We start from the raw sequence: 10,230 nt of genomic DNA on the forward strand, positions 1-10,230 counted from the left end.
GTCTTCACTTGGCACAGCATACCTCTCCACAATATCCATCAGACTTAATTAACACTGTATGGTCCCCTCCAGATTGTAAATTACATAAGAGCAGAGCCATCTTGTTTTATATTTCCACGTTAACCCCCAGAACCTGGTACAGTACATGACACATATTAGACTCTCAAGAAATACTGATTAAATAAATAAACCAAGGTAGAAAAAAAAGTTAAAATCTATCTTTTCTATTTTCTATGAATGACAACTACATACAAAGTCACACAAAAAAGCAAAAGCTATGTTTCATTAAATTACTAAAAACAAAAACTGTCTCAGAAAGATATCCTGTGTGATTGTTAATTAACAATGTTAATTAGCCCAAGAGAAGAGCTGCAAGTAATAGGCACCCCATGATAATTTCTTAATGAACAAATTTACGTATGGCACTCAAAGTTACACACAGATGCTAAGCCAGAATTATATGTAGAATTGAATATGGTAAAACAGAAGCCATGTAGTTTAATAGTTTAAGCATAAAAGCTTACAACCAGGCTGCGTTGGTTAAAACAGTAGCTCTATTTTCATTTGCTATGTCTTTAGCAAGTCACTTTACTCTCTGTGGTAAGCATTGTTTTCTGTACCAGCATCCACTCCCCTTTGGGTAACAGCATCACTTTTTCTTCAAAGAGCCATGCCCTCCCCAACTCTCAGTTATGTGTGCTTCAGTTTGGCCCTAAAGAGGCTACAAGATGAAGCTTGTGACCTAGGTTTGTGTTTAAGTACACTATTTCCTCCTAAATAGATTTACCGTCACAGCAATGTGAACAAGATCAAAACTGTGCCAATCACAGCCAATTCCAAGACTTTTATTTTAGCTATTATTAGGTAAAGAGAATATAAACTGAAAATAACGAGGGGGAGAGTTGCTGTGATCATCATGCTGCTGTAGTTAGTCCTAAAGTGGAGCAATCCCAGAAGGGAAACTAAAAATGTGAAAGCAGGTCCTGAGGATACTATCTGAGCCCTTACACCAAACCTCACCTCAAATCAGCTTTACCTGTTAATTTTTAGTCAACTTTTGTTTTGTTTTATACTTAAACCAGGTTAGACTGGAGTTTCTGCCAGGCACATCGATGAGTCCCCACTGATGTATTACCTCAGCTTCAGTTTCCTCTTTTGGAAAATAAGGATTCTCTAAGCTTCAGTACCCTCATCTCTGAAGTAGAATACCCACCTCATAGGTTTGTTGTGAAAATTAAACACTTAGCACATGTCTGACATATCATCAACCTGCTAAGACATTTAAAAACAGAAAATATTCCTTATAAAAAATATTGAGCTATATATGTGTGGTTTTAATTAAAAAACTAAAATTGTATGACTAGGTACTGAATTAAAGTGAGCAAAAATATCAGTGAAAAGGTAATGGCAAGAGCTAAAACATAAGTGGGGGTAAAAATTGCAACATTGATTTTGCCACTACCAAGTAACTCAGACATTTGCCAGGACTATAATGACAGTTATTACAAAATAGCTCCATAAATATATTGATGCGAATGCTGAAAGAAAAACAAAACTTTAAATAGCCATCTCCCTATTAACAATAAGACTAGAAATGAATGAAACAGAAAATGGAGAGAGAAAATAAAAACCAAAAGTTAATTAAATTGGTAAACTTCTAGTAAGACTGATTAAGGAGAATAGAAACCACAAAATAACAATATCACGAATAAAAGGGGGCATACCACTATAGAACCTATGGGCATGAAAGACAAAAAAGGAAATGCTGTAAACAGCATCATGCTAATATGATCAGTAACTGAGATGAAGTTAAGAAATTACTAAAAAATATATAAAAACTGACACCAGAACAAGAAAAACTTGAACAAGTCCATATACTTCTTAAAAATTGTATTTGTAATCCAAAACTTTTCTACAAAGAAAATCTTAAAATGTTGGCTGAAGTTTGTTCAACTAAACAAAACACCTGAGGGTTAGATGAGACCCTGAGACCAGTTTTTTTTTTCTTCTATTGTATTTTTAGTGAATATAAGGGAGGTACAGAGAAAGAGTAAAATAAAAAAAGAGAGAGAGAGAGACTAAATGACAGTAAAGCAGATCAAGACAGAGTAAAAGAAGGCAAACAGCCTTGGATGTCAGTAGGACAGAACTAACAAAATCAAGAGTAGATTACTTGCATTAATGATATCGAATGGGCAACCTGAAAATCTATGGATTAGAGTAGAAATGAATGAATAAAGGGAAATGTACCTGTAAAACCTATTACTTTGTATTTCCTAAACAAATGAGTGATAGAAGAGTTGTTCAAAAATTTGCTATCAAGAAAAAAGTAATGAGGATAGCAAAGTAGATGATCTACAGAATAGTTGAGCTAACTGTAGTAATACATTATTTTGATACTCTATTGTACTATAATAATATATTCCATTATAAATTAAAACATTAATTCCAAATTTGAAAAACTGCTCCTAGAAGAAAATTTTCAGATAGATGAACTTCTCTGTTGGAAACAATACTGTGGTTTCTCAAAAGAGAATTGAATCAGGGAGCTAAGGAAAACTAGAGAAAAAATCTTACTGATGGAAAAATAACTCTATTCTTGGTGGTTTTAATCTAATCTAAAAAGTACAAAACTTACTATACTTTATTATTACCGCAATACAAACAGAGCCTAAAGAAATATAGTCAATTCTCGTTATTTGCAGCAATTATGTTCTATAAACTTGCTGCGAATACCAAATTAGCAAATACTGAACCACTGTTCTTAGAAGAAAATACAATGTTAGGTTCCTGTAAGCCTCTGGTGACATTTTTTTTGTGAACCAATCAATACAAAACCCTGTTTGATGTGTTTCTATTTAAAGGTACTTTATTTAATATGTATTGTTGATTTATGAACACTGAACTCACAGCCAATAGCACTATGACGCATGCCTGAAGAAAGCTTATGTAACAAGTGTTTCTTCCACTAGGCATGTTTACAGCCTTCTCATGACAGCACTTCAGTACTATCCTTGGGGACCACTTTAAACCACAAAATCACCAACGAAAAGCACAAAATGTGGAAAACATGGCATCAAATAGGCTGCAAAAAAGACACCTATTTACAGTATCAGTGCTGAAACAAGAAGGCAGAGCATCGCCTTGTGTGACTTCAGCTAGGAACAGGCAACACAAATTTTTCACTGTACTGTGCATGTCTGTGAATGACAGTGAAAGCACTGTGAGTATGGATTTTGGAGTTACAAATAAATTTTAGTGAGTAGACAAATTTGCAAATTTGGAATTCACAAATAATGAGGATCAACTGTATTCACAAAAACTTAACACTACCATCAAATAAATTTGAAAAAGGTTTACTGTAAATGAACCTAGACATCGGGAAACTGTAATAAAAATATAATAGGGCTACATACTACTTCTTAGAATCAATTTGCCACAATTTTTTAAAATAGAGATGAAACATGAAAAATACAGACCCATTAAAAGTCACTTTTTTCAGGGGTCACAGCAGACCTCTTTAATTTATTAGTATATGACGATCAGCATTAGGAGAAATCAAAGCATGTTCAAGTTATAAATGAAATCCATTAAATCCCATTTGGAGAACTTAATCCACTAAATTTTTAATAACAGGGCCACTAGTCTATTGACTGTAATCAACTATTTCTGAATACCATTTATTTAAATGGACTATCAGTCGGGCCACACTCTCCCTCACCCTAAGATCAAAGGCTGCACCATGCTGCCAACTGATGATTTCAGGACTTAGCACATCATTACCCTCACTGACTGACTATATACTACAGTAGAATATACTACAGAAAAAACAAAGTCTGATATAGGCTCAACAGAACTCTTACAGATGAGAGAGGGAGAAAACAACAATAAGGGAAAAAATCACAAAAGCATGAATTAATGGTAAATTCAACAAAATTTTTGAAAAAACAATATCCCCTATCCCCTCAATACTCCAATTAACTTCCACTGCATTAAAGGAATTACATACTTTACAGAAAATGGTGAGAATTAAGTGAACAAATTAGAAACTCCATATTACCTGCCTTAGAGATTATGCCAGGCCAATATCCACATTTTACATTTTTACATTTTACAGTCTGCTGCCAGCCAAGAACTTTTCACATCATTTTTAGGAACATGATCCAACTCGGCACACCTGAACATGAAGCAGAAATACTGCCATATACTTAAAAAGAGAAAATAGTCCCAAAAATATGAGTTATAAGAACCTACAGTGTATATTTTCTAAGGTTTCTTGAAGAGGAATCTTGTGTCTCTCTCAGTCCATTCATCTAAATTTTGACCTGATCTAGAAATGAGCCAATTTTTAGAAAATGAAAAATTTACTACTATATATATAAGTAGTAGTAAATTCTTCATCCACCCTTTAAGAAGGTATCATTAATATTTTATTTTATTATTTTTTTATTTATTATTTATGCCTACAGCATCTGGTCTTCCTAGGTGGTCTCCCTTCCAAGTACTAACCAGGCCCGACCCTGCTTAGCTTCCGAGATCAGACATCGGGCTTGTTCAGGGTGGTATGGCTATAGACCATAGACCATGGCTCCACTGGGACGTGAACCCAGGACCTTCTGCATGTAAAGCAGACGTGCTTGGACATGGAACCATGTCCAAGAAGGTATCATTAATATTTTAAATTAGAACTAAGAAAAAAAGTCAATTACAATTAGTCATGCGGTTTCTTTCGCTTTCATTTAGAATTGTGTTAGAAATTATCAGTAATTTATTTGTCTCACATTCATCCTACTTTCCACTGCCTTTGTCAACACCTTGGTTCACCTACTGCCACCTGAACTCCTATAATGAGCTAAATGTTTTCCTAGTCCCACTACCAGAATGATCTTTCTAAGGCACACTCTGATTATACTGTCCCCACATTCAAATACCTGTGATAGTTCACACTGCCATCTAAATAAAAAACACATTTCTCAGCCAGGCTTTCAAAGTCTTCCACAATCTGACCTTTCTAGTCCCTCCTTCTTCTAACTCTCCAATAGTGAACCTCGGCTCCAGAACATATCTCAAGATTTTCTGTGTCTGTACCCTTGGTTAGGCCTTCGCCTCCACTTGGATGTAACTCCTCATTTCCTGTTGAAATCCTGTCCACCATTTCAAGATTTATTTCTACCACAAAAGTGTCTCTGATTTTTTAACCAACATGTCTCCGTCCCTTCAATCTGATATCACTTTCTTTATAGCCCTCTTATGGCACTTCACTCAGACTTGTCTAACAGTCAGTCATTTTTCCTCTCCTACTAAAGTAGAAACTCCAAGGGTAGGGCCTAGATGGAATAAGTGTTTCTGGATAAAATTAAAAACAAAAACAAAAACAAAACAAAACAAACGACAACTAAAAAACAGACTTGTCCAAAAGTAAAAAAAAAAAAAAAAAACCAGACATACTTTACTTTAGCAAAGGGAAAAAAAGAGCCATATTATTAATAGAGTAGAACAAATTCTCCAACAGAAACTTTTAACAAATATATCTTTAAAACAACAACTTTATCAGGTGCCAGGCATTCAAATCAGTACAGCAGATACTGTAATTGGGAGCAGTGTGTATTACTTTCCAAATATAGCAAATCAGTCCCTTATCTACATCAATACATCAAATGAATAATAAAGTATGGCAGTATTATAATAATGCCTCATTTATCTGATATCACTAGGATATAAGGGATTCACATAAGCAAGTTTCCTGCAGAAGTGGCTTCCTACTGCAGAAACAGAGCTCAGACATGCCTGTATCCTTGGCCAGCCAAGAGATGATCCTGGGAAACTAATCCCCCATTTCACCCAGTTAATCCCCCATTTCACCCCGTCTAGCATAAAACACTCAGGCAGAGTGGGGAAGTCATTTTGTACAAGTTACACCTGATAAACAGGTAGGCAGCCTGGAGGGAAGGCAAAGAGGGTATTAAAGACACTATAAAATGACAAAAGGAGTGTTTTGCATGGCAGAATCCTCATTCCAGGTTGTTGGCGCTACTCATGGCTCTATTCCTCTAAAAAACTCTGGGGAGTTAAGCAGCTGTTCTGTCTTGGAAGAAGTTATCTAATAACCTGCTGGAAGATTCTATCCCCTTTGTCAGTGAAAAAAATTTCACTCTCTAATTATGTCTGTTACAGGTTGACTTGTGTACCCCAAAATTCATGTTGAAACCCTAACCAAGTACTTCAGAATGTGACCTTATTTGGATATAGAGTCATTACAGATGTAAGCAGATGAGGTCATACTGAAGTAGGGTAAACCCTTACTCCAATATGACTGGTGTTCTTAGAAAAACAGGAAATCTGGATACAGACTATCATACAGGGAGAAAGCCATGTGAAGAGAAAGGCAGAGATCAGCGTGACACTGCTACAAGCCAAGCAGCTCCAAAGATAGCAGACCAAAAGAAGCTAGACTACAGGAATGTGACAGTTTCTTCTTTAAAACCCTCAGAAGGAACCAACCCTGTCAGCACCCTGATTCAGACTTTCAGCCTCCAGAGCTGTGAGACAATAAATTTCTGTTGTTTAAGCCACCTAGTTTTTGGAACTGTGGGCATTCCTAGGGAACTAACTGGTGTCTACTGGTGTCTTTCCATTGATCATATCACCAATCTACTCTGACAAACTCACACCTCTTTAAGAAACCAAACTTCTTAAAAATGGTAAGTGCAACATTCATTCAACAAACACATATTAATGACCTCTATGTGCAGACACCAAGGACAGAGCAGTAAGACTGACATGGTTCCTGCCCTCATAAAAGTTACAGTGTAATCAGGATAACTGATGACAAACCAAAATAATACAATGATAAATTTATAACTGTGATGATAACAATAAATGACACATTTCCAACAAAGAATAGTGAACATATTTAACCATGTGTGGATGACTCAAAGACATTGTTACAGAGACCTGTACTCTATTTCTTGCCCTTTACTGTTTTGTTTCCCTCCTAGCTGCCAGGTTTGGGATACCATGAGGTCTGCTCTTATCAGCTACCCTTCTATCTCTCTGCTCATTCTCTCCAATCCCCCCATTTCTAATTTGGAGCTTCTAATTTGCTATGGAATACAAATAACAGGTAACTAATATTGCTAAGAAATATACATTAAATAGTAAAAATTGCTGCAAGAAATAACTGAATATTTGGCTTTACTGCAGACATTCTGATTTACTTTAGATTCTCAGAGATATTTTTTTCCATCCAATCTGTTTCAAGGCATTAAGGTGGAACATTATTCTATATAAAATAGGTATTACAGAATAATTTTACTACTTTGGTATTAGACTGGCTGGCAAACAACTGTTTACTTTCAAAGAGAATATCGTATAGAGATGCTATTTAAACGGTTACGTAAGGAAGAAATACAGTCCAAATTTGGAATTATATAACTTATCATCCAGTGTAAGGCACATTTTTATTATCTAATTGTGAATCATATCATCAAATTACAAGACCATGAAGTTATATAGCATTTCAATGGGAAAGCCCAGCCAAAATTTTTTATAGTACACGATAAATACCACCTACCTCTTATGCATATCCAACAATCATCTTTTTTGTTGTGCTTTTTAAGTTCTTCTTCAGTAACTTCAATTAATCTGCCTTTTAATCCTGTTAGGTCTTTTCCACTTTTGGTCAGTCGAATCCAATCCATAAGACTTCTGCCTTGTTTTAGAGGTACCTAAAAAAAAGAAAAAGGGAAGAATTCAATATGGCTTCTTCAAGTTAGCTGCCTTCCCTTCCCTCCTGCTACTTTCCTCGGGCTACTTCATTACTCTTATTCTCATTCAGAAAGAAAAAATTCAAATCTGACAACTCTACAATCTTCTTAAAGCTTTAGGAAGTTGTCAAAATCATTTTTGCTATATTGGAATTATAAATAGAACATTATTTAAAATACCTGGACTATGAGGTAGAGCTTAGAAATTCTGTCATAGAAATGTTCAGCATAATAGCATTACAATATAATAAGAATAGTACTGAACCTGGAGTCAGAAAAGAAGTTTTGGTCCTGGCTCTGCCGCTAATATGTTACAGTCATTTACCAATTTGGATCAAAATTTCTTTGCCTGAAAAATCAAGAGATTTGATAGAAGAAAATATAAACAACTGGCTAAAGTTGATTTTCTGGACTGTCAATATACAGGAAACATTAGAAACCACTAGGCAGCAATTAATTTCCTAAGAATCCACTGAGAAACAAAGGGTATCAAATAATGGTATCAAACAATAAAACTGTAACACTCTCAGGAAGGGGCTAGCAAACAGGCTCACATGTGGTGGTGGTGGTGGTGGTGGTGGTAAAGAGACTGAATCCTTATGTAGCCATGTGGCCCTCAAAGCCTAACATATTTATTATCTGGATCTTTGCAGAAAAGTTTGCCTACCCTTGCCTTGAGGATTTATTAACAGGATGTTTCGATTCTGTATCTTTTTTCAAAATACATTTTCAAGGCTTTTAAGTGAGAGGTATTATCAGTATTTTAGCAAGTTAAGACAATCTAGTGGAAATTTTCAAGACATACCTATATGATAGGACTACTCTCTAAACTTGTATAACTAATTCGTAACAAAGTACCAAAGGGATGTTTAATGTAAAAGTAGGAGCAGTGAAGGAAGTTTATTGCTGCAAACTAAATGTTTGTGCCTCTCCCCCAAATCCATATGTTGAACTCCTAACCCCCAATATGATGGTATTAGGAGGTGGAGCTTTGGCAGGTAATTAGGTCATGAGGGCAGTGCCTTCATAAATGGGATTAATGTCCTTATAAAAGAGACCCCAGAGAGATCCCTCACCCCTTCTGCCTTGTGCTGATATGGGAAAAGATGGCTATGAACCAATAATTAGGCCCTTACCAGACATGGATTTGGTCAGTGTACTGATCTTGGACTTCCTGGCCTCCAGAATTGTGAGAAATAAATATCTGCTGTTTATCTGCCACCTAATCTATGGTATTGTTATAGCAGCCTGAATGGACTAAGACATTTATATACCTCACTTTCGTGAATCATACCTATTTTATGCTTTTATTTACCCCGCTAATAACCAAGTTAACAGGTCTGCAGTGCCTTTCCAATTTTAAATTCCTTCCTATCAATCTACAGCAGCCCATTCTTACCATCACTGAAACTCTCCAGGTTTTTTGGAGCAAAGCGTGAGACTATGATCTTTCCCATCCCAAACTAAAATCATTTGTCTCTCTTGTCTATGTGGATTCCATAATCCACAGGGAATTTACAAGTAATTTTTTGAAAACACAAATCTAATGATGAGCCTTTCTTACTTCTGTGGCTCACCACATTACTTTATAATAATGTCTCTAAATTCCCTAGAGTGGTTTACCAGGCTCTTCAGAATCTGGTTATAGTTAACCTCACCAGCTCCATGTTTTAACTTTTGCTCCTTCCCATTATGTGCTTTAGCTAAATGAGAACAGAGTCCTTGATTGCTATGAAACACTCGCTCCCCTGCCTGGATCAATCCCCCTCTTCTCCCTGGTAGACTGTTCTTCCAGAGGCCTTCTCTGACCCCAACTCCTTCCTGGTCACAACACAATGTTATACCATTTACGACTGCCTGTTTATTAGTCTGTGCAGCCTATTAGACTAATTCTTTGAAAACAGAGACCATATCTCTAGCATGTGGTAGGTTCTCAATAAATATTTACTAATGTTAGTAGAAATAATAATAGCTATCAGATATTGAGTGCATACTCTATGCCAAGCACTGTGCTAAGGGCTTTACACAACAATCCATGAGATTTGAATAAAAGCCTCAGGATAAGTGAGTGCTTAACATACAGAAAGACTGTGCTAAGAAAATTATCACATTTAACCCTACGAACAACCTTATAAAATGGGTACTGTTATTCCCATTTACACCCAAGGAAACTGAGACTCAAAGAGGTTAAGTGCTTGAGTTGGAAAAAGAATCTGGGTCTTTCTCACTCAAAAGATTATGCTTTTAGCAATTATGATATACAACCTCCCAAACTAGGTTCTATTTCTCAATCTGTACTCATATCATATAATCCTGACTCAGCTTCTAACATGTTCAAGAGTAGCTTGTTTCACAAAGGGAAAAAAAAGTCTTAGTTTCCCTTTGAATTGCACAATTGTCTTTTTTTTTTCTTTTTGGAGACTCAAAAAGACTCACCTGTGCCATCAATACCTGTGAATCTTTT

General features: G+C 35.8%; 1 protein-coding gene and 1 pseudogene across 4 annotated transcripts in view; both read right to left on the reverse strand.

The window, feature by feature from the left end:
* Positions 1 to 10,230, reverse strand: part of LOC102893720 (cytochrome b5 reductase 4) — a 75,582-nt gene that overhangs the window by 63,578 nt on the left and 1,774 nt on the right. For all 4 annotated transcript variants that reach the window (XR_003044435.1, XM_006926345.3, XM_015600652.2 and 1 more), the window contains exon 2: positions 7,574 to 7,727. Coding sequence is in view for 3 of the 4 variants with exons in the window: in XM_006926345.3 (XP_006926407.1) it covers positions 7,574 to 7,727 (154 nt within the window). In the remaining variant the exon portion in view is untranslated. The remainder of the gene's footprint in view (positions 1 to 7,573; positions 7,728 to 10,230) is intronic.
* On the reverse strand, positions 4,461 to 4,576 carry LOC112474870 (annotated as a pseudogene).

The sequence above is a fragment of the Pteropus alecto genome, unplaced genomic scaffold, assembly GCF_000325575.1.
Source record: "Pteropus alecto unplaced genomic scaffold, ASM32557v1 scaffold7, whole genome shotgun sequence".
NCBI lineage: Eukaryota > Metazoa > Chordata > Mammalia > Chiroptera > Pteropodidae > Pteropus > Pteropus alecto.